The sequence below is a fragment of the Mauremys mutica genome, chromosome 4, assembly GCF_020497125.1.
Source record: "Mauremys mutica isolate MM-2020 ecotype Southern chromosome 4, ASM2049712v1, whole genome shotgun sequence".
NCBI classification, from domain to species: Eukaryota; Metazoa; Chordata; order Testudines; family Geoemydidae; genus Mauremys; species Mauremys mutica.
Genome location: NC_059075.1, coordinates 148541557 through 148567551, shown reverse-complemented (window position 1 = coordinate 148567551; position 25995 = coordinate 148541557). Strand labels below are relative to the sequence as shown.

At 55.5% G+C, this 25995-nt stretch overlaps 2 protein-coding genes across 2 annotated transcripts; both read right to left on the bottom strand.

Annotated features, from left to right (window-relative positions):
• Positions 1-657: 657 nt before the first annotated feature.
• Positions 658-5280, bottom strand: NDUFV1 (NADH:ubiquinone oxidoreductase core subunit V1). Its single transcript, XM_045012161.1, has 10 exons — positions 5098-5280; positions 4310-4392; positions 3889-4059; positions 3295-3478; positions 2871-3060; positions 2447-2659; positions 1918-2084; positions 1741-1822; positions 1287-1432; positions 658-1053 (listed from the first exon to the last, which is right to left on the bottom strand). Exons 1-10 carry the CDS (start codon positions 5167-5169, stop codon positions 970-972), a joined length of 1392 nt encoding a protein of 463 aa, XP_044868096.1. The 5' UTR covers positions 5170-5280; the 3' UTR covers positions 658-969.
• Positions 5281-16257: 10977 nt separating this feature from the next.
• Positions 16258-19158, bottom strand: GSTP1 (glutathione S-transferase pi 1). The gene is made up of 7 exons (XM_045015305.1): positions 19041-19158; positions 18911-18949; positions 18004-18110; positions 17426-17513; positions 17122-17225; positions 16688-16795; positions 16258-16505 (listed from the first exon to the last, which is right to left on the bottom strand). Coding segments are annotated over exons 1-7 (636 nt in total). The 5' UTR covers positions 19042-19158; the 3' UTR covers positions 16258-16316.
• Between the last annotated feature and the right edge of the window lie 6837 nt (positions 19159-25995).

Genomic DNA, 25995 nt, shown 5'->3' with positions numbered 1-25995 from the left:
GCCCACACCCACCGCATGCACTCCCCCACACCCACTGCCCCCGCTCTTCCCCCCGACACACATGCTCGCAGTGCCGCTCCCCAGCCACACACCCTGCCCTCCCCCAGCACTGCAACCTGTTCACTAGGGTCCGGTCTGGATGAAGTGAGATCAGAAAACAGCCCAACCCCATGGGCTCTGGTCCGATCTGACCACCACCTGCTGCCCTTGGGGTTGGCACAGCAGCAGCCGCCTGCCAGTCGCTGCCGCACTGCCTGTGCTGCAGAGTGAGCGTGCCGATGAGTCGCAGCACCTCGCTACTGCAAACCCAGGCAGGAGCAGGACACGGCCGCTGCCACACCGAGCTCCCAGGCAGGAGGCAGCGTAGACAGATCACAGACACAGGGTCTGGGGACAGGAAGCCCCCAGGACAAGGAGGCAGCAGCAGCAGCGCTGGCTCAGGCTTGGGGAAGTGTCGGGTTGGGCTTTCAAATGAGACCCAATCAGAGCTCAGCTGGTACCAGATCACCCCCAAGAACAGCCAGACCGCCACAGCTATAAGGGAACCCAACCTGCCGCTCTCCTGGCAGGGAGGGGGCGGCCGCGTGAGGGATGGCAGCTTGTGGCTCAGCACCCAGCTGCTCCCTGGCGTTACACAGATGCGCGTTCACACAGGTAGGAGATACCAGCTGCCACCACAGCACGTTTATTGGGGAGCTCACCCAGCGGGGGAGGGTGAGGAGACAGCACAGCCAGGGGGGGTCTCCCCCTCATGCAAGAGAAACCCCCAATATACACACAGGTAAGTCACCCGCCCCGCACACGCCAGAGAAACCTATCAACACCCAGAGGCACCAAGGGCTGCCCCCATCGGATCCCAGCCAATGTGTCAAGTTCTCAGTCCCCTCCCACACATCATCATGGGGGAGGGGCACTGGCCACGCATGGAGAGGTGGGATCCGGCCCCCTCCACCACCCGGCACCCAGCCCTCACGCGGACGCTTGCTGAGCCTGGGTCTCCTCGTGACGCCGCATCCGCTGCTCCAGCTCTGGGCGGAAGTGACGGATCAGCCCCTGCAAGCAAGGAATGAGTGTGCAGGGCTGGGAAGGTAGTGCCCCACCCCCATCCTGCATCTGCCACCCACCCCTCAACACACACAGAGCAGCCCCCTAGATGTACCCCCATCTGCAGGAGCCCCTCCGCTCCCCCCCCAGCCCTTCTAGTTTATGAGCACACCCACCATCTACCCACATACCCCTCCCCTCTGCCAGGCCACCCCCCGCCCTGGTGCCCAGCCGCCCGCTACCTGCACAGGCCAGGCGGCCCCGTCGCCCAGGGCGCAGATGGTATGACCCTCAATCTGCTTGCTGATCTCCCAGAGTGCGTCGATCTCGGCTGCCTGTGCGTTGCCTTGCACGAACCGCCACATCACCTTGTTCATCCAATCCACACCTGGGGGGGGGGGGTGCCACAGCCAATCACAGCCCGCACGCCAGGGGGAGAGGCTGCATCCACAGAGCTGCCCTCCCCCGATCCCACCCACAGGCCCTGAGAGCTGGGCATCATCCCCCCACACCACGGATCAAGCCAGTCCAGCATCCTCACCCCCAATTCCACACATGGTCCCAGCTAGTTGGACATCCTCCCTCCCCCATCCTACCCCCAGTGACCCCAGCATCCTCCTCCCCCACCAATGGGCAGTCTGGCGTATCTCCCCCAGCCGCACCCAGATCAGCAGCAGCCCAGCTCCCAGCACTCACCCTCCCTGCAGGGGGTGCACTGCCCACAGCTTTCGTGCTTGTAGAACTCAATGAGGCGGGCGATGGCTCGGACAATGTCTGTCTGGGGGAGGAGGAGAGGGTGAGTGCCATGCTGTAGGAGCCAGGCCGGCTGACAGGGGGGCGTGCCACAGGGTCCGGGCAGCCCAGGGGCCTTACCGATTTGTCCATGACGATGACAGCAGCTGTGCCGAGCCCGGTCTGCGCCTGTACCAGCCCATCAAAGTCCATGGGCACCGTCTCACACACCGATTTGGGGATGAGGGGGGTAGAGGAGCCTCCTGGGATCACCGCCAAGAGGTTGTCCCAGCCCCCACACACACCTCCTGCACAGAGAGGGCAGGGTTAGGCCTAGGCACTCCCCCTCCCCATAGCAAACCAGATCCATGATGCCCAGTGCTGTCCCCATCCCCCCAAGCCTCCTCCTAGTGCGACCTGCTACTCCAGGCTCTGGGTGGAAGTGACGGATCAGCCCCTCTGCACAGGCCACAAGCAGAGTTTGCTGGCCAGCACCTGTCCCCCCAGCCTTACTTTTGTAGGGTGAGCCACCCCCAGCCACAACAGCTGGAGCTAGACCTGTGGGGCAGCCCTGAGACGAAGTGGCCTACGAAGCCAAGTGGGGGAGGAGGGGAGTGTCCAGCACTGCTGCTCACCCAGCAGTCGGGGGGGCCGGGGTTTCGCATCTCACCCGCATGCTTCTCGATCAGCTCCTTGAGCGGCACCGACATCTCCTCCTCCACGGTGCAGGGTGTGTTCACGTGCCCGGAGATGTTGAAGAGCTTGGTGCCCGAGTTGCGTTCGCGCCCGAAGCTGGCAAACCAGGCTCCCCCGCGCCGGCAGATGGTGGGTGCCACAGCCACCGTCTCCACGTTGGCCACGGTAGTGGGGCAGCCGAACACGCCTGGGAAGGAGAGGGCAGTGACGTGGACACAGACGGCTGGGGGTACTGGTACCCCCGAAACAGTGTGAGCCCCCCACCCCACAAGCTGCAGGGCAGGGGGACCCAGCTAGAACACCCCACAATCCCTCAGTCCCCTAAAGAGGGCAAGCGAACCCCCACTAAGGCACCCCCCATCTCCCCCGCAACAGCACAGTTCCCCAGTGGGTCATACCAACGTCTGCCGGGAAGGGCGGTTTGAGGCGTGGCTTGCCCTGCTTGCCCTCGATGGATTCGATCAGCGCTGTCTCCTCCCCACAGATGTAGGCCCCGGCGCCCCTCACCACAAACACGTCGAAGTCGTAGCCTGAGCCGCAGGCGTCTTTGCCCAGCAGACCGGCCTCATAGGCCTCGCGGATCGCCACCTGCAGGGAGACAGGTCAGCACAGCTGCTCCCCCGGCCCTGCCGCTCCACACCCGCCTAGCCTGGCTCCCTGCCCTGCCCTCTGTGCCCTGCAGAGAGACCGGTCAGAGCAGCTGCTCCTGCCATCACAACCCCAGCCCTGCCCTCTGTGCCACACGGGGAAATGGCAGCTGCTGCCCCCACCCCTCAGGCTCTGTGGGTCAGTGCACCTGCTCCCCCTATAGCTCCTGCTTACCTGAAGGTTGGAGGCTTCATTGTAGAACTCCCCACGGATGTAGATGTAGGCAGCCCGGGCCCCCATGGAGCGCCCTGCCACCAGGCAGCCCTCCACCAGCTTGTGTGGGTCATGGCGCATGATCTCACGGTCCTTACAGGTGCCTGGCTCCCCTTCATCCGCGTTCACCACCAGGTACTTGGGCCTGGAACACAGACCCCATCAGAGCGACCGCAGCAGCCCTCCCCGTGTGAGCTACCAGCCCCTGGCAGACCCAGCTCCGCCACCTTGCTGCTGGCGAGGAAAGCCCGTTTGGCCAGCACGGCCAGCTGTCCCCACCCCAGGGAGCCAATGGGGCCCAGACACACTGCAGCTCAGCAGCCCCATGCCCTGCAATGGGACTGTCCCCAGAGCAGAGGTATTCTGGGAATACTTGTTAGTGCGGGGGGGGCTTGTAGCCAGGATGTCTGGGTTCTAGGCAGGCCCCCAGCACTGCCCATCCCCCAAGCCCTGCCCCACAGGGATGTGTCGGACTCGGAGAAGGAGCTGTATCGCCCTGAGCCATAGTCCACCCCATGCTGTAGAGGGCCCAACAGTAGCAGCCCTGCCCCCCACCTGCCATCTGAAGGTTTGTTCATGAAGCTCCATTTGAGGCCTGTGGGGAAGCCAGCCCCGCCCCGACCTCGCAGGCCCGAGGTCTTGATCTCGTTCAAGATCCAGTCGACCCCCTTCAGCAGGATCTCCTTGGTTTTGTACCAGTCACCCCGGCTCAGAGCCCCCTTCAGCCTGGACAAGAGAGAAGGCAAAACAGCTGGTTACATTATGGGGATCAGCAGTACCAAGCCTAGAGCACAAACCAAGCAGATACAAGGAACAAAGAGTTCTGTGGCACCTTATAGACTAACAGACGTATTGGAGCATGAGCTTTCGTGGGTGAATACCCACTTCGTCAGATACAGGCTCTTTTACCTCCGTGGAGGTCCAGGATGTCCTGGAGTGAGGAGTCACATTACAGGCTGTGCAGTTTGGACCTCACCTCCAGTCATGGCGTCCGTAGAGATTTGTGAAGATCCGGTCCTCGTCCTTCAAAGAACCAAACTGGGTTTTCTTAGGCGCTGTCTGCAGAAGACACATTGCCAAGGTGAGTTGGTACCAGCCCCACAGCAAACAGCACCGCTCCCTCATGGGCAGACATTAACCTGGGACTATACCCCCCACACACACTCCCCAGCACTACCCCAATCTAGGATGACCAGATGTCCCGATTTTATAGGGACAGTCCTGATTTTCGGGTCTTTTTTTAATATAGGCTCCTATTACCCCCCCAGCCCCAGCCCGATTTTTCACACTTGCTGTCTGGTCACCCTACCCCAATCCTACCCAGAGCAGCCCTGGCACCCAGTGGCGGCACAGGAGGGACAATGTAATGGGGGAGAGCTCAGTGGTTTGAGCATTGGCCTGCTAAACCCAGGGTTATGAGTTAAATCCTTGAGGGGGCCATTTAGGGAACTGGGGCAAAAATCTATCCGGGGATCGGCCCTGCTTTGAGCAGGGGGTTAGACTAGATACCTCCTGAGGTCCCTTCCAACCCTGATAGTCTCTGATTTTTCTAATGAGTGACAGTGTGGCTTAGTGGCTAGAGCACTGGCTGGGACTTGGGCGACCTGGGTTCTATTCCGGGCTCTGACACTGCTGCTGGGGGGCAGGCTCGGGATGGGGCCCGGGCCCGGCGGGTGCAGGGGCGGGGCCGGCGTCACTCGGCTCCAGAGTCATCGCCCGGGGGGGGCGGGGAGAGGAAGGCCCCAGGCCCCGCCCCCCACTCACCGAGCCGGCGGCGGCCGAGAAGCGGCGCAGGGCGGCAGCCCCGCGGGGGCTCAGCAGCTGCCGCGCGGCCATGGCGGGCAGGCGGCGCCGGGGATCGGGTCTGTCCGGGCCGCGCGCTCCGAGCCGTCACCTTCACCCAGCCCGGGGGGCAGGCGGCGTCGCGCGCAAATAACGTCACGGCGCCGGGCCCCACTTCCGGCGCGTCGGGCCGGGCGTCACGTCCCCGCAGGTGAGGCGCCCCGGCGCGCGGAGCCTGCTGGGAGCCGTAGTCCGGGGGCGGGGCTGGGGGAGCCCAATAAACCGCGCCCTGAGCATTGACTCGCGCCGGCCGCGCGCTCTCGCCTCGCCTCCGGCCGCTCATTGGCCAGGCCGCTCTGCACCCTGCAGCCCGGCGCGCGCTGGGGTTGGTTAGTCTCCGCCCAGCGCCCGGGGACCAGGGTCGCACGGACACGTGGCGCCGGGTCCGCTTGACAAACTGAGCGCCCTGAGTGACAGAACGGGGGGGCGGGTCATGTCAGCCAGACCCTCTTCCGGTTTGTGAAAACTCACCACAGTTTTTCACCACTGACACTTGCGGGGGAAGAGGGTGTTCACCTAGGGTGACCAGACAGCAAGTGTGAAAAATCGAGGGGGCGGGGGGAAGAGGATCCCATCTAAGAAAAAGACCTAATACTAGGCACTAGATATCTATGTAAATATATCAAGTATCAGAGGGGGAGCCGTGTTAGTCTGGATCTGTAAAAGCAGCAAAGAGTCCTGTGGCACCTTATAGACTAACAGACGTATTGGAGCATGAGCTTTCGTGGGTGCATCCGACGAAGTGGGTATTCACCCACGAAAGCTCATGCTCCAATACGTCTGTTAGTCTATAAGGTGGCACAGGACTCTTTGCTGCTTATGTAAATATAGTCCAGCTAGTACAGGTACAGCCCAATCTAGTGCAAGATAAGATGGTGTGACAAAATAACGAATTAGGGTGTTTTGGTCCCAGATATGAGGAGCAAGGGGAGGTAACAGACACGTAAGGTGGTACATAAGGTGTTTATCCCAGTTGTTTGTCTCAGTCTATAACTGTTGGGTTCCCTGACCTTAACTCTTCATGTTGCCATGGAGACAGCAGAGATTCCCACTGATGACTGAGCTACTCCTTGCCCCTGGGCACTCATGTGTTAATGTACCTGTACCCATGGAGCCAGGCCACTAAAACGGTGTCCTGAGGGCAATAAACCTCACTGGGTGTCTTTGTCACTGCACCGTGCTGGTGGTCTTTCTTCATGAGTAACCCTTGAGATCTGCTGAACGAGCAGGCTGCCTGATCTGCTGCTCGTACTATAACATGGGAGCTCCAAGGAGAGATGCACTGGGCAGCCTGAACAGCCTTCCTAAGGTAACGACATTCCAGCCTTCGACACTTTACAACAGAGCTGTATCCCAATCCCAGAGCTGTGTGTATGCCAGGAATCCATTTTCCCTTTTGGGTCTAACCTGTTGCCGTTGCCCCCAAGACAGAGACCCCTCTTGCCCTCCCCCCCGCCATGCTGGCGGGCTGTAATTTGAGGCCTCTTGGTTAAAATAACCCACCATGGCCCTGGCCACCCACTGACAAGGTGTCTCTGTTAATAGTTGCAGCCATTGGGCTGCTTTACCCTTCTTTGAACTTCTCTCCCCCCTGGAGAGGACAAACCTGCCTAGCGTCTTCCTGCCCTGCCCATGTCGGCCCACACTCAGCTGGGGTCTCAGCTCCCATCAGGTTCAGCTGTGACTCTGTTTCCCCAGGGAGAGCAGGCTGCGAGCTGGCTCCCTTGGCCACAGCCTCAGGGAAGTTCTGCCAGAGCGCGCGTGACTCACATGTCCCCTGTGGAGATTGTGGGGGATGTTCCTCAGCCCCACTCAGATACAGGGGCCTGCTGACAGGTAGACAGATGTGCTGAGCTTAGCAGCCTTTCCTTAGTGTTACAGGCATGGGGTGGGGGGGAATCCTGTTCCCTGGCAGCGGAGCTATTTGCCTTTTCACTGACACCTCCGGTCTGAGCCTTCTGGTTAACTTGGTTCAAACTCTTGGCTGTTACAGGAAAAGACTGGATTTTGTCTTAAAAGTGATACAGTCATTCCCAAGGAGGAGGCCAAAGCTGACGTCCTGGAGAACCCCAGCTACCAGCCATCCCGATCTTTCCTGTGTCTGCCCTGAGATCGGAGTCATAGGCAGGGCACGTGGCTTCACATGTGGAACCAGGTTGCCCTTCCTTTCAGCATTTGATGGGGTTTCACCACACAGGGGTTGATGAGGGTTCTCTCCATCCCAGAATCTCTCCAACCCATGAATGTCTTCCCATGAAGTACCACCTGTCACCTGGGGGTCACACGAGTCTGAGAGTATAACAGGGCAGTGGTACCTGGGATGTTCACTCTTTGAAGCTGAGCTACAGGCTGCCCTCCTGGCTAGGCAGAAGAGGAGTTAGCCCCTCTGTCCTGGGCAAACCCTATTTCCTCCGGCCACAGGCAGTTTCCCTACTTATGCCCCATTTGTCTACATATACTACCCCTCAAATCCTTGCAATCCCTTGGCAGGGGTCTAATGGAGCTGGCTGCTCCCTCTACTTTGGCTTTAACGAATCCCCTTTGCTTAGGTCAGTCCCCTTTGGGTCTCTTTTCATACCCAGACCTATTGCCCATAAATGCATCAGCCCCCCCTTCCCAGCCTGTGCTATGCAGCTCTCTAGGTTTTCTGTTCACTAACCAGGTTTTACGCTCCTGGGGAGATAGCGCAGAGAGTTGTTCCAACCCACCCAGGTTATACAAATCCCCCAGCACGGTGATGCCTGCACCTTTACCCCGGCTGTGGAGGTAGAATTCCCCCAGCAGGCGGGCGGCTTCCATTTAGGTCACACCTGGGTTTTTTGCACACCCCGAAACCCTTTCATATAAGCCTCAGGTGTCAGGTCAAACATAAGCAGTGGAGCCTTTTTGAACAGTTTCCAATCCCCAGTATTAACGCCGTCCATCTGGCTGTACGGCTCTGTGGCTTTGGGGGACTGAGTATGGGGGTGAGACAGCAGAGTCCGTCTGCAGGGTCAGCCAGGTTCAAATTGCAACCCTTCTCAAAGGCAGTGAGGTTGGCATCTATACTTCCCCCACGCCCCAACTGGGGCAACACTTTGGTATCTAGCTCCCTGTGGAATAGGTAACCCATGGTCCTTCACCATTTACTCCTGTGTGGATCCACTTACCCCTCCATTTCTCCGTCTCCAGCTCATGCTTTCTCTGCTTTTTCCATTGTTCTTCCTCATGTTTTCACTGCCTCTCACAGTCATCCAGGCCAGGTTTTAGGAAATCAGGTTGGTTTAACTGCGTCACTCAGGGGTGTGGATTTTTCAGTGTGGACAGCGTATGCCCAGGATAGACAGCACTACATCGATAGGAGAATTCTCCCGTCCACCTGACTCTCACGGTGGTGGACTACACCTTGGCTGATAGGAGGGGTCCTTCTCCTGTTGGGGTAGGTAGTGTCTACACTGAAGCGCTACAGCGGCGCAGCTGCAGCGATTTAAATGTAGGCCTGCCCCTAATTTCTGTCTCTCTAACTGAAGCTCCTTCACTCTCAGCTCCAACTCCCGAAGGGGAACTGGGTCTTGAGCACACCCTGCTGCAAGGAGAACAGGCTCGCAAGCGTGCCTTGCTGCAGCAACTTCTGTTGTTCTCAGACTCTCTGGGAACCCAGCCCGAGTCTGGACCCTGCTTCTTGGTCCAATCAAGCTTCTCCGCCATGCAATCAATTGCGTCTCGTTGAACTTTCCAACACTTATCCCTCTCTTCCTGACCAGTTCTGTGCTTCTCCTCTGAGGGAGCTGGTTAGATGCCATTTTCCTTTGACTAACCTTGTTTTCCTGCTGCAAGTCACTTACTGCAAAAATACCACTGGTGCATTCAGTATCCCACCTCTAACACAGATCCACAGGCTCTGTGCTAGGCCCCAGCTTTTCCACACTCTCTTGAAGGAGCCCTTCAGTGTGCCAGACCTCCAAGGGGTCCCATTCTTCCTTCAGGGTAGGTCATGCGGCCTCCCTGCCTCTGAGACTGAGCCTCTGGGCTTCACCATGCCTCCTTCACACTGTGAGCTGTGCCCAGCAAGTCCAACAGAGATAGACTCCTAGAGTATGTTTACACTGCAAAGAAAAACCCAGGGCACTGGGAGCCTGGATCTATTGGCTCAGCCTTGAGGGGGTTAGGATGTGGGGTGAAAAATAACAGGGTAAATGTTCGGGACCCAAAGAAAACAATCAGGAAACTTACCTGGAAATCACGCAAGAAACGCAACACACCTGTCACAAAACCTGACAACACATCCACCACAAAACCAAAAACTGGAACCAACTCCACAACCCACGGGACACCACCTCTGGGAGAAACCATGCTGCACAACACCCCAACAGCATCACAGACCTGAAGAAGAGTTCAGTGTAGCTCAAAAGCTCATCTTTCTCACCAGCAAAAGTTGGTCCAATAAAAGATATTGCCTTCCCCACTTTGTGTCTCTAATGTCGCCTCTCAGCCCTTTGTTCTCGAGCTGGTGTCTGATCAGCTTCCCTGCTGTGGTGTGGCGGGGCAAAGACTCACCGCTGCTGCGGCGCCTCCTGCTGGACGTCTCAGGAATTAGCTCTTTCCAGCCCAGAGCGCCCTCTGCAGGCCAGTGTCTCGCCTGCCGCTGGCCCCGTGTCTCTCCCAGACCCCAGTGCCCTTTGCCCAGAGGTTTGCCCACCACAGTACCCCCACACTCTGGGTCTCCCCTCTCAGGGGAATCCCCAACCCTCTAAACCCACCTCACCTCAGTGGCTACTGCCAGTCATCTTCTAGCCCCCGCTCACTGGGGCAGACTGCAGTCTGTGAACCGCTCATCATCGGCAAGGGGGGTCGGACCAGCTGCCTCTGCCTATCTCTGGGCTACCCCTCTGTGGGGGTTTTGCTAGGCTGGAGCTCCCCAGCTCCCTCTGCCCTTCCCCAGCACTGCTCCACCTCAGGTACCCTGCTCCACTCCCAGGTAGCCAGGTCCTTCTCTCTTTAAAGCTACAGAGAGAGTGGGTGTTTTGCTTCTGGCCCTCAGCCCTCTTATAAGGGCCAGCTGGGCCCTGATTAAGCTGGCCACAGCTGTGGCTGCTTTCCCCATCAGCCTACCTTTTCCCAGCTGCAGCCCTCTCCAGGGCTGCTTTAACCCCTTCAGGGCACCCTGCTACAGGGGGGCACCTCTTTCCTCTCGATCATTGATTGCTGGGTATGAATGTTCTAGCTGGGGGTGGGGAGGCTTCCCATTGTCTCTTTCGGATTCTGGGATTCTGCGTTGATATGGGGTCGCTTTCAGCAGATTCTAGCCAGTTACTTAATGACCTATTCATTGTGGCCCAGAGAGCAAGGTGAGACACACCCTCACTGAGCAGGCTTAACCACTCCCCACTGGGCAGCAGTGCTCAGTACAGAGGGAAACTGAGGCACACCGAGGATTGGTCAACGTATTATAGAAAATCCCCACTTCAGCACAGCTGGCCAGGGGAGCATGTGGGTACATTCAGTGGGGCAGCCCCAGTGTGCACTGGGAGGGGATAGCTTGCTGTCGTGGTGGCGCGAGGGCTGCCCATGGCCCTCAGGTGGATCTTACACAGGACTGTAGGATATACGACAGAGCAGTGCAGCCAGACTGCGCGTGACTCCCCGCAGAGAGGGGGACAGAGATCTGGAATTGGCAGAGCCTCCCCAGGCAGGGTTAGGGTTAACTTTCGCTACAAAACAATGAATTGTTGGGATTTTCTTTTGCCGTACTATAAAAATACAATGTAATATGCATATGATATGTCATTTATAAGTCTATATAAGAATTTTTACATCGCATACTACCTATGATAAAATATTATCTTGTGTGCGCCTAGGGTGACCAGACAGCAAGTGTGAAAAATCAGGACGGGGGTGAGGGGGTAATAGGAGCCTATATAAGAAAAAGCCCCAAATATCGGGACTGTCCCTATGAAAACGGGACATCTGGTCACCCTACATGCTCCAAACCCACCAAGCAGAAAATCCCAGGATTTTTTCTAGGCAGACATCTCTCTTCATATTCACTTCTCTATCCTCTGTCTCTCCCAGGACCACTAATTAATCTTGAGTAAACACCTTGGACACACAGAGTGTCAACCAGCTATATGCGCAAAAGAGAAAGAAAGAATTTACCAGAAAAAAGACTGATAATCTCTAGACAGGCATTGAGAAAGTGAGAAAAACTAGCCTATATTCAAGCAAATATAATGAATATTTAATAAATATTATGATTTAATAAAGCATATATGCATGTACTTTGAAATAACTTGCTCAGCAAGAACTCAGATTATTTTGATATATACATATATCTTCCTTCAATTCTCTCAAAACCCTCTATTTATCCTTTCGTCGGCACGGTGAAGGTTCCCAAAACTGACGGAGGGAAGCCAGCACAGATTTATCCTCCTCAAGATCCACTCGACCCAAGTCCATAAGACAATCACCTGCAAACTCAATCATGTGAAGCACGGATAGTGTGCACTAAAATACACAATTGTCCGTATGTACAGATCAAAAGAAGAAAGAACACGCTAACACTTAGGAAAACAAAGAAAAACAGGAGCGAAGGCACTATCCAACTGAGTGTGCTGGACCGTAAACAAAAGATGGTGGCCTTCCAGCTATTACCAGCCAAGGGGGACACTGTACATGATGTCACTCCTAGGACGAGTCCCAGGCGAGCATGAGCTTGGCAGGGTTGCTTCACGACACTGCCATCTCCGACCTCACATTTTTTCCCGAATTGATCGTCAGTGAGATTATTTATTTATTTAAATAAGTGATGAAGGCACGGTCAGAATTTTACCAGTAGCAGCTCACCCTGGAGGTTTTTCGCCTTCCTCTGCAGCATGGGGCACGGGTCACTTGCTGGAGGATTCTCTGCAGCTTGAGGTCTTCAAACCACAATTTAAGGACTTCAATAACTCAGACATAGGTTAGGGGTTTGTTACAGGAGTGGGTGGGTGAGATTCTGTGGCCTGCATTGTGCAGGAGGTCGGACTAGATGATCATAATGGTCCCTTCTGACCTTAAAGTCTATGAGTCTATGCGTCTAACAAAGCGTTGCCTTAGGAGACTGATAGCAGACGTACTCGCAGAAATAGTAATTTTACAAGTGCAATTATCATTCTTTTCTCAGCCCTGGCTCCTACCTGTCAATAATGAAAAATTAGCGAAGGGGAAGGGGAAGGGTAGGTGTGTAGCCAGATGTGTATATTTTTGTCATATTTGAACAAAAATGTCTATATTTAGAGAGAATCTTCTTTTTCCCATATCTCCTTTATTAATCAAGCGATTTTGATAAAATCTGAAATGGAGTCAGTATTTTCTTTTTTAGAGGCCCCTCGTATTGTGGGGCCCAAACTGTAGCTTCGTTTATGCGTTTTATCCCGGCACTGCCTGGCCACAGCTGGAGAGTGCTGGGCGATGGAGTGGGATGGCCCCTGTGAAGTGGGCTGGGGTTGGGAGTGCTGATTGCAGCTTCTGTTTCATGGGCTGCCTCTGCGTGGGGAGGGGGACCAGGGTGGGCATTGGCAGGTACGGGGCCAGCCTGGTGCTGGGGCAGATAACAATCCAGGGCTCTGGGAACATATCCTGATGAGATATCCCTCCCCACCTCCTGGCCAGGCTGTGCTAATTCCCTTCCATCTCCCTCTGCCAGCCCCGACACACTAATCTTCTACCATCCCCCCTAATCCTCCCCATCTCTTCTCCTGCTCTCCTCCAGAGCCTTGCATTCCTTCTGCTCCAGATTAACTAATTAGCACTATCTGGCTGTGCTAACCTCCCTGTTAAATGGATTAAGAAGTGGCTAATGGAGAGAACTCAAAGGAGAGGTCAATGGGGAATCACCGTCCAATAGGCGCTTATGCCAGGATCGGCGCTAGGCCGGACCCTACTTAATGTTTCCATCGACCCGGCAGCAAATATTAAACCTCAGCTGAGGAGCTGGGCAGCTGGCACCACTGGGGTGTGGGAAAGAGTGAGGTGATCGGGGCAGTCAGACAGCGCCATCCGGAGCTCTTGGTAAGCTGGGAGCATTCCAACAAAATGCATTTTAACATGGCCAGATGCAAAGTCACCTGTGCATGAGCAAAGCCTGCAGCCCTCACCTCCAGGCTGGGGGGCTGGTCCTGGAGAGCAGAGTCTGCAGAGGATTTAGGGGTAGCACGAGTCTCAAACAAGCACCCTCTCTCCACCGCTCACTAGACTGCTGGGGGTGGGATCCTGTTGCTGGGTTTCCAGGTGTTTCAAGCCTCTGTCTCAGTCTGGGGGTCCCTAGGCCGACTCTTGGGGTGAAGACCCTCTGGCTAGCACCCCCTCCTGTCCAGGAGCCCAGCCCCTGGGCTCAGAACTGACCCTTCCCCCGCCACCCCATAGCTTAAATCCCTCTCTCCTATAGGGTTGCCAAGTTTCTAATGGCACAAAACCGAACACTCTTGCCCCACCCCCTGCCCTGCCCCTTTCCCGAGGACCTGTCCATTCCCTCACCCCTTCTCTGAAGCTGCGCCCCCACTCACTCCAGCCCCCCTCCCTCTGTTGCTCACTGTCCCCCACCCTCACTGGGCTGGGGCAGAGGGTTGGGGTACGGGAGGGGGTGAGGGCTCCCATTGGGGGTGAGGAGTTCAAGGTGCGGGAGAGGGCTCCAGGCTGGGGCAGGGGTTTTAGGTTGGGAGGGGGTGAGGGCTCCAGCTAGGGGTGCAGGCTCTGGGGTGGGGCTGGGGATAAGGGCTTTGGCGTGTGGGAGTGGGCTCAAGGCTGGGGCAGGGGGTTGGGGTGCAGGAAAGGGCGCAGGCTCCAGCTGGGGGTGTGAGCTCTGGGGTGGTGCTGGGGATGAGGGGTGTGGGCCCCAGGAGGAAGTTTGGACACGTGAAGGGGTTCCGACTTGGGGCTGGGGTGGGGGTGCAGGGTCTGGGAGGGAGTTAGGGTGTGGGAGGAGGTTCCAACCTGGGGCAGGGAGTTTGGGGTGTGGGCTCTGGCCTGGCAGCACTTACCTCAGGCGGCTCCCGTTCGGCAGCGCTGCCCTGGCTCCGCGCTGCTCCCACAAGCGGCCGGCATGTCCAGCTCCAGCCCCTCCGTGGAGGTGCTGCCAGGTGGCTCTGCACGGTGTGCACTGCCCATGCCTGCAGGCATCACCCCTGCAGCTCCCATTGGCCAACAATGGGAGCTGTGGGGGTGGCTCTCAGGGTGGGGGCAGCGCGCGCAGCTTCCCTGATCACCCTTGGGCCTAGGGGCCAGACGTGCTGTCAGCTTCCAGGAGCCGCGCTGGAGCCAGGGCAGGCAGGGAGCTGCGCCACTCACCAGACTTTTTACAGCCCAGTCAGCAGTGCCGACCGGAGCTGCCAGGGTCCCTTTTCGACTTGGCGTTAGGGTGGAAAACCGGATGCCTGGCAACCCCGCTCTCCCAGCACTCCACCGAAGGGGTGAGCCGGCTGGGTTCCCAGAGGCCTGCGGTACGTGAAACAGAGACACACGCAGCCCCTTTGAGTCTCCCCCAAGGTTGCCCTTTAACAGCACAATAGTCAGACCCATGCAAGGCAACAACCTTGCCAAGCATTTCCCTGCCTCAGCATCCTCCCTACTCGGGCACATTCCTGGGCTGGGGTCAAAGTCCTCTGGGCCAGCCAGGCCCTTGTGCTGCAGAGCAGTTTGTCTGCCGCCATTTGGCGTATTCTCTCCCAACTCAGTTCCCCTCGCGTGGCTGTCTGCTCTGCACCCTCCGTCCCGCCCAAACTTCCTGCATCTTGCCCCAGCTCCCCAGGGGTCTGTTTAATGTACCCCCCCCCCCAACGCTTGAGTCTTTTCGGTAATTTCCCACTGCCCCCAGCGCAGCACAGCCAGGGAGGGAGGATGTGTCTTTGTCCAGCAACCCCCTTAGCCACTCTTGTTATGATCTGAGCATTCCCCATTGTCCTGGGCTGGGACGCAGTTCTGCTAGCCGGTGGGGCACAGACAGGAGGGTATTTGTGCTTTCCATAGCAACAGCTTCTTACCATCACCTGTCCAGATGAGGCCCCAAAATCATCACAGGGCCAGACGTCTTGTCGTCCGCTCCCAGTGCGATGCTGTGGCAAAAAGGGCTGGTGCAACCCTGGGCTATATAAACAGGGGAGCGGTGAGCAGGAGCAGGGAGTTGGATTTACCTCTGCATCTGGCACTGGGGAGACCCACATTGGGATGCTGTGTCCAGTTCTGGAGGCCAGGTTTTACTACGGCCTCTGGGCGGCCCTGCGTGAGAGTCTCCGCCTTGTGCCCTACAGGAGGTCAGGGTGGGTGAGTCAATGGGTCCATCTGGCCTCCCCACCTCTCAGTCCCCTAGCACCCTCCCCAGGGCTGGCATGGTCCCTGGCCCTATCATGCAGCAGCTCATCCTTCCACCTTTTCCCATGGCCGTGAAGATCCCCTGACCTTGGGGTCCCCATGGGGAGTCTTCTGGGTGGCTGCATCCCCTCCCCATGGAAGGCTCCTGCAGCTGTTCCATGGCCATGGCAACCCCCTTCCATATGGCTGTTGGAGAGGAAAGGACACCACACCGCTCAGATCCCTCTGGGCTGGCTGTGACCAAGGACCACCCCCCCCTTAGAGAAGGGGAGGGGTCTGTGCCCTGTGCAGTGAGACAGAGCAGTTTCCAAAACCTCCTCTAGTGATACTTCAAAGGTTGGTGTTTCCGTGCTTGTGGGCATGCACCTGGCAACACAGCCTGCCCCCGGCAGAGCCTGGCCTGATGGAACAGGGCAGGATAAATGCAGAGCACGTTGTGGGCACCCCTCTGGGTCAGGGCACTGCTCCCAGGGGCTCCTGACCATGTCACAGGGCAATGCCCCATCTCAGGCACAGCCACCAAGCAGAGTAGCAGTGGGGCCCTGGGAAGAGGTAGCCCATGTGCCTGGGTATCACTGCTCCACTGCTGCCCACAACAGCAGCCCCACGGGACCCAGCTCCCAGCACGGTCCTCGAGCTCTGGGCAGCAGGCACCTGCTGGAGCCGTGTGTGGGTCTGCTTCCAGGACTGGAAATGGGGTTTTAAGCACCAACTCCCCCCGGCCACCATGTGCGCACCCCCCCCAACAACACACAGGGGCCTGGTCTGGTAGCTGTTTATTGTGCCAGGGGAGTGCCCGCTCCGTTGATCCATGGGGGTCACTGCTTGCCGTTGCCATTGATGGGCCGGTCGCGGTGGGCAGCTGACTCCAGGAAGGTGCGCAGGTGGGGCCGGGCACTCACCCGCTCCACGTAAGCGGCCAGCAGAGGGCAGGAGGCCAGGCAGCCGGGTGCCAGCACCAGGTGGTTCCGCAGCAGCTCCACCAGGTTATAGTCTGCAAAAGAGATCTGGGGAGAGGAGGTGGAGTCAGCCCATAGCCATGCCCCCAGGCAGCTGATGAGACTCATCTGTTTCGGGGCCAGGGACAGTGAGACCCTGGTGACCTGGGGAGGAGGAGACTGATGGACAGATACCCCAGCCACTGTGGGGGGCAGGAGTGGGAAGACAGCCCCCTCCCAAACACACTCACCTGATCTCCGACGATGAAGGCCTGGCCAGCGCGGTTCTGGGACAGCAGGGTCTCAAAGGGGCGCAGCTGCCCTGGCAGTGCCTCCACATAGGCCGCTTTACCGCTCTCCTGCGGGAGACAGAGGTCAGGGCCCAGCCGCTCCCCCAGGAACCCACCCCCACCACAACCCATCCTAGTGCTGGACCCACCCCCAACACGACCAGGCCCAGCCCCACCTGGACCCACCCCCACCCAGACCTGTCCTAGCACTGGAACCACCCACACCACAATGGGGCCTTTCCCCAATGCTGGACCCACAGCCTCACTCCCCATCCTATTGCCAAAGACGACCCTGCCCTTACTGCAATGGGGCCCACTCCCAACACCCCAGGCAGGCCTATGCCCCAGTGCTGGAGCTGCCCCCTCCTGACGCCACCCCTCTGGCCTTGGCTCACGTAGTTCTGGTAGATGAGCTGGATGTATTTGAGGCGCAGATCTTCCACCCCATCATTCACCATGTCCAGCAACGCCGCCTCCCGCTGGTCCTTTCCGTACAGCCCTGCCAGAGTGAGAGCTGCTATCAGCCCAGGGAGACCTCCCCATCCCATTCCCCTGCCCACACCTGCTCCCTACACCCAGCCCTGCCTCCCCAAGCTCCTTCCCATATAGCACTGCCAGAGGAGAGCTGTGGCCAGCACAGGGAGCCCCCCTACACCCAGCTCCCCCCAGCTGCCCAGTCCCTCCCTCCCCCAGCCGTACCATGGGTCCTGGCCAGGTGCCGCAGGAAGGCGTTGGACTGGTACAGGGTCAAGTCTCCATCCCGAAACTTGGGCAGCTGCCCAAACAGCTGCAGGGAGCACAAGGGTGAGGAGTCACAAGCCCCAGATTGGGCTGACACGGTGAGGCCGCGGGACGGACAGATAGACGCACACACACCGCAGAGCAGCCACCTCAGTGGGCCAACATCAAGATGGGCCCGAAAGCCATTGGGGGAGGAGACTCTGAACCAGTGCTCCAACCTCTGCTGGGATCCCCCTCCTCACCCCTCCAGAGGGTCATGCCCCCATCTCCCCTGAGGATCCCACCCCAGGATCATGCCTCCCACCTTCCCCAAGGGTTGCCCCACACTTGCCATCTCCCCCAGTACCCTCACCCCACCCCTATGGGGTCACAGCCACGATCTCCCCAGATATGCCCCCCACCCATCATGGTGTCATGCCCCCCACCTCCCCTGGGATTCCCCCATCCCCGCAGGGTCACTCCCCCAACCTCCCCCACTCCACTCAGGGGCCCTGCCCTGCCACTCAGTGCCAGTCACCCCCACGGGTTTCACTCACACAGGATTTCTTGAGCTCTCCCTTCTGCCACAGATCTATGGTCACTACATCCTCCTGCCACTCCTTCCCCTGGTCGGCCAGCAGCATCCGCACAGCCTCACAGCGCCCTGGGACGGACAGATCCTCACTGGCTACCCCCGGGCACAGATAGACCCTTCTGGTGCCCCCAGCCTCCCAGCAGCTCCCCCAGGCACAGACAGACCCCTCCAGTCCCATCCTCCCTGCAGCTCCCCAGGGCACGGGCATCCCCATCCTTCTCGCCATCCAGCCCCCGGAGTCATCGACACCCCTGCCCCACGCCCCCCTCGCTGCCCGGCCCCCGCAGGGCACAGATCAGGCAGCACAGACACCCCTGGCCAGTGCTGCTCTCTGCACCCAGGGCACCAGTAGAGCTAGAAGGGACGGGGGTTGTCGGGCGAGCCCAGGGCTGGGCTGGCAGGGGCTGCGGATCGGGAGTGAGGGGCACCGGCAGGGCTGGGGGTGGGGAGCCCAGGGCTGGGATGGGTGGGGCTGTGGGTCAGGAATGAGGGGCACTGGTGGAGCTGGGCACGGGGGGGGGGGGAAGCCCAGGGCTGGGCTGGCAGGGGCTGCGGATCGGGAGTGAGGGGCACCGGCAGGGCTGGGGGTGGGGAGCCCAGGGCTGGGATGGGTGGGGCTGTGGGTCAGGAATGAGGGGCACTGGTGGAGCTGGGCAGCGGGGGGGGAAGCCCAGGGCTGGCATAGCAGGGTCTGCGGATCGGGAGTGAGGGGCACCGGCAGGGCTGGAGGGCAGGGGGAGAGCCCAGGGCTGGGGTAGCAGGGGCTGCAGGTCGGGAGTGCGGGGCACCAGCAGGGCTGGGGGGCAGCAGGGGCTGCAGATCAGTATCGAGACCGGCCCCCCCGGCTGGCTGCGCCCCCCATCACTCACCGCGCACGGGGAAGTAGGTGATGGTGACGGGTCCGGGCACTGCGGAGAGAACAGAGAAGGGAGCGGAGTTAGCGGGGTCCGGGACGCGGCGGGGGCGGGCGGGGGGGGCACCAGGGTTCCTCGGACTCACTCTCGGTCTCTCTCTCTGCAGCTGCGGAGCCAGACGGAGCCTGCGCGGGTCAAAGGGAGCCAGGAACGTGCTGAGTCACTTGCCCCCGGTGCCTTAAAAGCAGAGGAAGAGGCACCGCCCCCTCCCCGCCCCCCCAGCCAGCGGGGCGGAATTTGCCGCCGGGCTGGGAGTGTGCAGCGCCTAAGCCGCTTCCCAGGGCTCTGGCCCTAAAGCCCCGGTGCAGGGCGCTGCTGCAGGAGGAGCAATACACTGGTCGGGCATTTAAACCCCGCCCCCCCCCGCTCGGATTCCGGGTCTGCAGAGCCTCGGCGCAGTCCTGTCCCCGCCGCTTCACCCCTTGGCGCTGTTCACTTTAGAGAAAGTGACGCTTCGCACATCGTCCTGCCCCTCCCCTCCCCCTTGTGCAGCTGGAGGCCCCCGGGCACACTGGGGATACCGAGTAATGGCTGAAGCTGTTCCTACTTTGCTCCCAGCTCCGGGCAGCGATCGCACTTCCTGCTTGTGTCGCAACAGGCGTTTTTCCTTCGACGTTTTGTTCTCCTTTTACTGTATTTTATATTTTTTAATACCCAGAGTTATTCTTTGGGTTCACATGACATCCAGGCTGAGTGGTTTCCTGGCTTGGTGGCCAAACCTTTTCAGGTTTCAGAGTAGCAGCCGTGTTAGTCCGTTTCAGCAAAAAGAACAGGAGTCCTTATGGCACCTTAGGGCTGGTCCACACTAAGAAGCGGGGTCGAACTAGGGTACGCAAATTCAGCTACGTGAATAGCGTAGCTGAATTCGAAGTACCCTAGTTCGAACTACTCACCCGTCCAGACGCCGCGGAATCGAAGTCCGCGGCTCCAAGGTCGACTCCGCCACCGCCTTTTGCAGTGGTGGAGTACTGGAGTCGACCGCGGCGCTTCCGGAGTTCGAACTATCGCGTCTAATCTGGACGCGATAGTTCGAACTCCGAGAAGTCGAACTCACCGCGTCGACCCGGCTGGTAAGTGTAGACTAGCCCTTAGAGACAAACATTTATTTGGGCATAAGCTTTTGTGGGCTAAAACTCACTTCATCGGATGCATGCAGTGGAAAATACAGTAGGAAGATATATATACACAGAGGGCATGAAAACTTGGGTGTTGCCATACCAACTATAAGGAGACGAATCAGTTAAGGGGGCTATTATCAGCAGGAGAAAAAAAAACTTTTGTAGTGATAATAGCCCACCTTAATTGATTAATCTCCTTATAGTTGGTATGGCAACACCCATTTTTTCATGCCCTCTGTGTATATATCTTCCTACTGTATTTTCCACTGCATGCATCCGATGAAGTGGATTTTAGCCCACAAAAGCTTATGCCCAAATAAGTTTGTTACTCTCTAAGGTGCCACAAGGACTCCTCGTTCTTCAAACTTTTCCAGTTTCCGTTGATCCACCAATGGGAATTGCCCTTTGTCAGCGGTTGCCTCCCTATCTAGCACCCTCCTGCTTTTTCACCTCACAGCTTGTGTGTAAAAGTTGGTTCCCAAATATTCAACACAGGCCAGATGTATAAAGATTGAAAGCACCTTAATACTTTGAAAATCCCACTAGGTGCCTTTATTTAAGCACTGTGCTATCTTGCATGAAATCCTTCTCAAGGGCAAATTTCTACTGTAATTTTAGGTATTCAACCCCAAAATAGATTGACAGCCACAAACATTAAAAAATAACCAAAGACATGAGATTTAAATAAATTAATTCTGGGTTCTTTTAATTTGCATTTTTCTTTATGAGCCTTTAGGGTGCGCTGGGTTGGTACTTTTGCAATTACCTCTCCCCAAGAATCCATATCCCTAAAACTGTTGCACATTCCTATAACATCCCCTATCATTTTGGACTTCCAGTAACGTGATTCCTCCTCCCCACACATTTTGTAATTGAAAATTTATTAAAAATTCTCTTTGTGTAGGTAATCCCCATCCTGCAGATGCTGAAGTGCAGACTTCGCTCTTCTGTGACTTCATTTGTTGCATACCTAGATGTGGATTTTCTACAGAATTGTTCCTACTTCTAATTGCATATTTTCATAGCCTTTTTTTTTGTATGCTACATGTTTTATTATGATACATTTCAACATGATACATGATGTTCTTCATTCTGACAAGTTTACTATTTTGTACTGCCAAAATCAAGGATTAAAAAAAAATTAATTATCCTGTTACCCCTTTGCATTGATCAGGCAGTGGGCATAAGTGCTGACTGTGACACTGCTCCCCATATTCTTCACAGTGATATTATTATGATATGATTATGGCATAATTATGATGCATTTTGTACAAGATAAGTCATGTGAGGTGTCATTGGAAAAGTTATGATTTGCCAAATATGATTATCCTATTTGTGTGCATGTATCAATTTTGTATCTGAAGTTATGAATAGTGACTATGCATCTGTATTTCAGATGTAGTTACACCTGGGTAACGGCCACTAGACATGATGTTTTCAGTCTAAATAGCTAGATGGGAAGGGCCTATTCCTGGTAATGGGCCATTAGGGAAAACAATTGGTTTTAGGAGATGTTTATCCACCACCTGAGCCTTTCTGAGGACACTCCAGACAACCTGTGAGTAATGGCTGCTATGACTCAGCAAGATATGCAAGGGCCTGTGACCAGGTCACATGATTCCAGGCTCCACTTTGGGATGTCAGTGTTTTTCCACAAACTGAGTTTGGGACAAAGGGCTCCCACCATATGCTAAAGCTATATTAGGCATCATCTGTGGTTCTGCTCTCCCCACCTAAGAAGAATCCTGGAAATATCTAAGGAACAAAGACTGAACTGGGGGAAGTGCTGGACCCAGACTAAAGGGGTTTGTAGCTTGTGCAAGAAATACTTGGGGCTTTCAAGCTGTAAAGAAAGGGCAGCTTGTGCCTTAAGAATCTGCAGCCTGCTTGTACCGTCAGATAGTGCGAGAATCTGCTATTCACATCCAATCTATGTAGTAAACTAAGCTTAGTTTGTATTTTTTTCTTTATTTGCTGGGTAATCTGCTTTGATCTGTTTGCTATCCCTTATAATCACTCACAATCTATCTTTTGTAGTTAATAAACTTGTTTTTGCTTTGTCTAAACCAGTCAGTTGGAGGGAAGTGTATGAGAATCTTAGCTCAAGGGGCAAAGACTGTGACATATTCCTCTTCACATGGGGGAAGGGGCAGACTTTATGAGCTTACACTGTACAGTTCCCTGTGCAGCACGTGACGGTATTACTTTGGGTTTATACTACCGTGGGGGGGGGGGGGGGTGCTTGGAGAGCTGGGAGTTGCCTTAGCTGTAGCCCAAGAGTAGGCAACCTATGGCACGTGTGCTGAAGGCAGCACATGAGCTGACTCTCAGTGGCACTCACACTGCCCAAGTCCTGGCCACTGGTCTGGGGGGCTCTGCATTTTAATTTAATTTTAAATGAAGCTTCTTAAACATTTTAAAAAAACTTATTTACTTTACATACAACAATAGTTTAGTTCTATATTATAGATTTCTAGAACGAGACCGTCTAAAAATGTTAAAATGTATTATTGGCACCTGAAACCTTAAATCAGAGTGACTAAATGAAGACTCAGCACAGCACTTCTGAAAGGATGCTGACCCCTGTTGTAGCCTTTCTGTTGTAGGTTGATTGCAGGGGTTGGAGAGAGAGCCTGCGTGTACTGCAGCTGGGTGTGTCCCTGCCTGTGTGTATGCTAGTGAAAGTCCAGGCTGGAGGGCTTTGCAGCTTGGCACAGCAGCATAGTGAGAGAGGGGGCCCAGGCTGGTAGATCAGAGGGCTCAGTAGTACTTCAGTTCCAGGTGCATCCCTGTGGGAACCCATCACAGTGGCCTGGTCAAACAGGGTTATATGCGCAGCTTGTTGCTCTGAGTCAGATTTGTACTTCATACACTGAGGGTGATTTTAAGTGTAGTGGCTTGAGGTTACTCAAAGAGGTTACTGGTTGTTGTTTTCTGTTTGCTTATTTCAGGCAAGGGAGGTAGGGACAGAAAAGCAGCAAGATGAGTGAAAATAGTGAAACCACTGTGAATTTGGAGCTGTGCAGAGTGCAGGCAGAAGAAAAAGAGAGAGAACCCCAAAGACTGTTGGAGATAAAAAAAAATTACAGAAAAAAGTAATTGAAGCCCAGCAGCAAGTCACGAAAGCAGAGAATGCAAGGCAAGAAGCTGCACACCAGAGTGTTTTGGAACTGAAACAGATAGAGGAAGACAAAGAAATTAAGATCCAGAAATTAGCCATGGAGGGTGGAGAGAGAGAGAGAGAGAGAGAGAGAAATCACCAACTAAACTTGGTAAAGAAGCAGAACCACATAAAAGATTTATTGGAAAAGGGATTGTACTTTTTTAAAAAAAGTTTAATCATGTTGAGTATTAAGCTGAAACCCCAGAGGAAAAAGATAAAGTCTCAGGTACTGCTGGAGTAAGGGAGAGCATGTCTTTAATTCCTCTGCAACAATGGGAAACTGTATACTTCCTCTGCGAGTGTGGTTGAGACCAGCTCTCGCACGCACAGTAGCTGAAGGCAGCATTTCCCCTAGAAAGGAGGTCGGAAGGGGGTGGGTAGTGATGTTGCCTGCCGGTGAGAAAACTGTCCAGGTTGCTAGCTGCAGATAAGCAAGGGACAGACCTCACGTGCATAGGGAGATGTGTCTTAGAAGGAAGCTCAGCGGAGGGTGATGGAATTGTAGAGACCACTGAGGTGGGTGAGGGTTCCATTGACTCTGTAGCTGGAGGCAAACCCAACTCCGAGAGGAGGAGGGTGTAGTCGCTGCCAGTGAAAGAACTGTTCAGGCTGTTAGCTGCGAGCTCATCACAGCTGGATAGGGGATAGATCCCACTCTAGAGAGCACAGAGGTGTGTGTCTTGGGGAGGGAGGGTCGGAGGAGGAAACTGCAAAGGAATTAGTGGGAGTACAGGGATATCTCCTCACTGATCACATGGCGGGAGGGGTTTGCCCAGGACAGAAAAGCTGGGTCAGTTTCTGTGCAGCCAGGCACCCAACCTGTGGCTCAGGTTTTAAAAGAAAACTGTGTAACTGATCTCGGAGCAGTCACACAACTGACCTCTTGGGGATAGAGAGTGGGGTGACAGAGGGTACCCCAGTCCAGGTCTCACTTTTGCAAAATGCTGTTCCTGATGTACTTGTGGAAACTAACTCTGTCTCTTTAAGACCAGATGAGAATCCTACTAAAGACATGAGTGTCAGTGAAAATGCTAACGGCCAACCTGAGTAAGGGGAGGAGGAAGCGATTTCCTGGGTGGGTAAGATACAGCAAGCAGCTAAGGAAAAGCTGCTGGAGGATCACAGCCCTCTAGGAAAAGAGGGCGGGGAAAGTCCCGGTGCTGGGAGGGTAAATCACAAGGAAATCCTAGGAGCGGGGGGCGGGCTGGTGGATTTTTGTGTATGGGGATAACCCTGGAGATCAAATGCAGCTCCACAGAGGGCCAGACCCCAATGCAAGGTCCCCTCACATCCTTGCCTCACCAAAACCCCAAAGACATACATAAACTGAGAACCCTTTGTGACATTCTATACCTTGGGGGAGCGTCCTGGAACCCCCATATTCCTCATTTTTATGTAATCATGATCTTACATATAAAACCTGCCTTGTAAGGTACCAGGGGAAAGGTTATGACCTGCTGAAAGTCATTTCTCTATCCATATATGTATATCGTTAATGCAGATGATGTTATGAGAATTGTGTTGTATGGTGGTCACTAAAGCATGCTGTAAGTTGGGGAATCAGGCAGATTTTAGCTCCCCAGAGGCAACAGCAAGGAAAGCAACCAACGCCTAGGTGGGGTGTCAAACAACCCATCAACAACCATTGTCCAGCAAAGGAGCTACAATTCAATGCTCATCTGCATGAGACCCCACCAGGAGAATTGCTCAACATTGCCTGGGGACTCAGCAATGCCCCTCAGATGCACCTGGACTTCTGCTCCCCATGCACATAGGACTCAGAGTATAAAATCTAACACGGGGGGCCCATGGTTGGCCTTTCTCCCACCCCCACGCTGCAAGCAACAAAGACACTCTGAAGACTCCAACTGAGGGGACTGGGCCAGATTTGAAGGGTGAAATCTGTGTACTATGAACTGCAATATCCAGTGGGGTGAGAAAAACTGCTGAATCTAGTTGTTGCCTAGTCTAATAGGGTTGAGAGTTCAGACTGTGTGGTTATATTTTATTTCTTTTGGTAACTCTGAGTTTTTGCCTATCACTTAAAATCTCTCTTTTTGTAGTCAATAAATTTGTTTTACTGTTTATCTTTACCAGTGAGTTTGTAGGAAGCGTGTGGCAAATCTGCTCCGGTTTTGCAAAGGCTGGTGTATATCCACTTCCCATTGATGAAGTGGTGAACCAATTAATGAATTTGCACTGCCCATCTTGAGCAGTGCAAGACTGTATATTCCTGCGATACAGTGCTGGGAGCTGGAGGGATTCGGCTAGTGCCTTTCTCTGTGTGATTCATGAGTGGCTCTGGGAATATTCATGCAATCTAGCTGGGTGTGCGGCTCCACTTGCTGTTGGGCTGAGTGATAACAGCACCTGGAGGGGTTTGCTGCTGGTCACTAGCAAGGCATTGTAAGAGACAGCCCAGGGTGGAGAGAGTTTAAGGGGGCACAGCGGTCTCACGGTCCCAGGCTGCACCCCAGGGATCACATCACACCCTTACTGAAGGGAACACTGGAAAAAAACACTAACCAGGAAGAAAGACCAGTATCTGAACACCTGCTATGGTTCAGGGAGGAGTTGGGGGGTGGGGAAACAATGAGTATTAAACAAACCAGACTGTCTAAACAGAAGGTGTGGTACTTGGAAACACCTCCCTGTCATGAATTTGCTGGTACGGTTAAGTCTCATAATCAGAGTTTGTTGGTTATATTGAAGGTAAATCCTTGGAAAAGTTGTAACATGTATGATTGTTGGGAAGAACT

Coding starts and splice junctions, on each gene's coding strand:
- GSTP1 (XM_045015305.1), bottom strand. Junction 18,111..18,910: donor CACCTACTTCCCCGTGCGCG/GTGAGTGATGGG, acceptor TGTCCGTCCCAG/GGCGCTGTGAGGCTGTGCGG. Junction 16,506..16,687: donor CCTTCATCGTCGGAGATCAG/GTGAGTGTGTTT, acceptor TCCTCTCCCCAG/ATCTCTTTTGCAGACTATAA.
- NDUFV1 (XM_045012161.1), bottom strand. CDS start 5,169: ATGGCCGCGCGGCAGCTGCTGAGCCCCCGCGGGGCTGCCGCCCTGCGC. Junction 2,660..2,870: donor GCCCTTCCCGGCAGACGTTG/GTATGACCCACT, acceptor TCTCCTTCCCAG/GCGTGTTCGGCTGCCCCACT. Junction 1,823..1,917: donor TCATCGTCATGGACAAATCG/GTAAGGCCCCTG, acceptor CTCCTCCCCCAG/ACAGACATTGTCCGAGCCAT.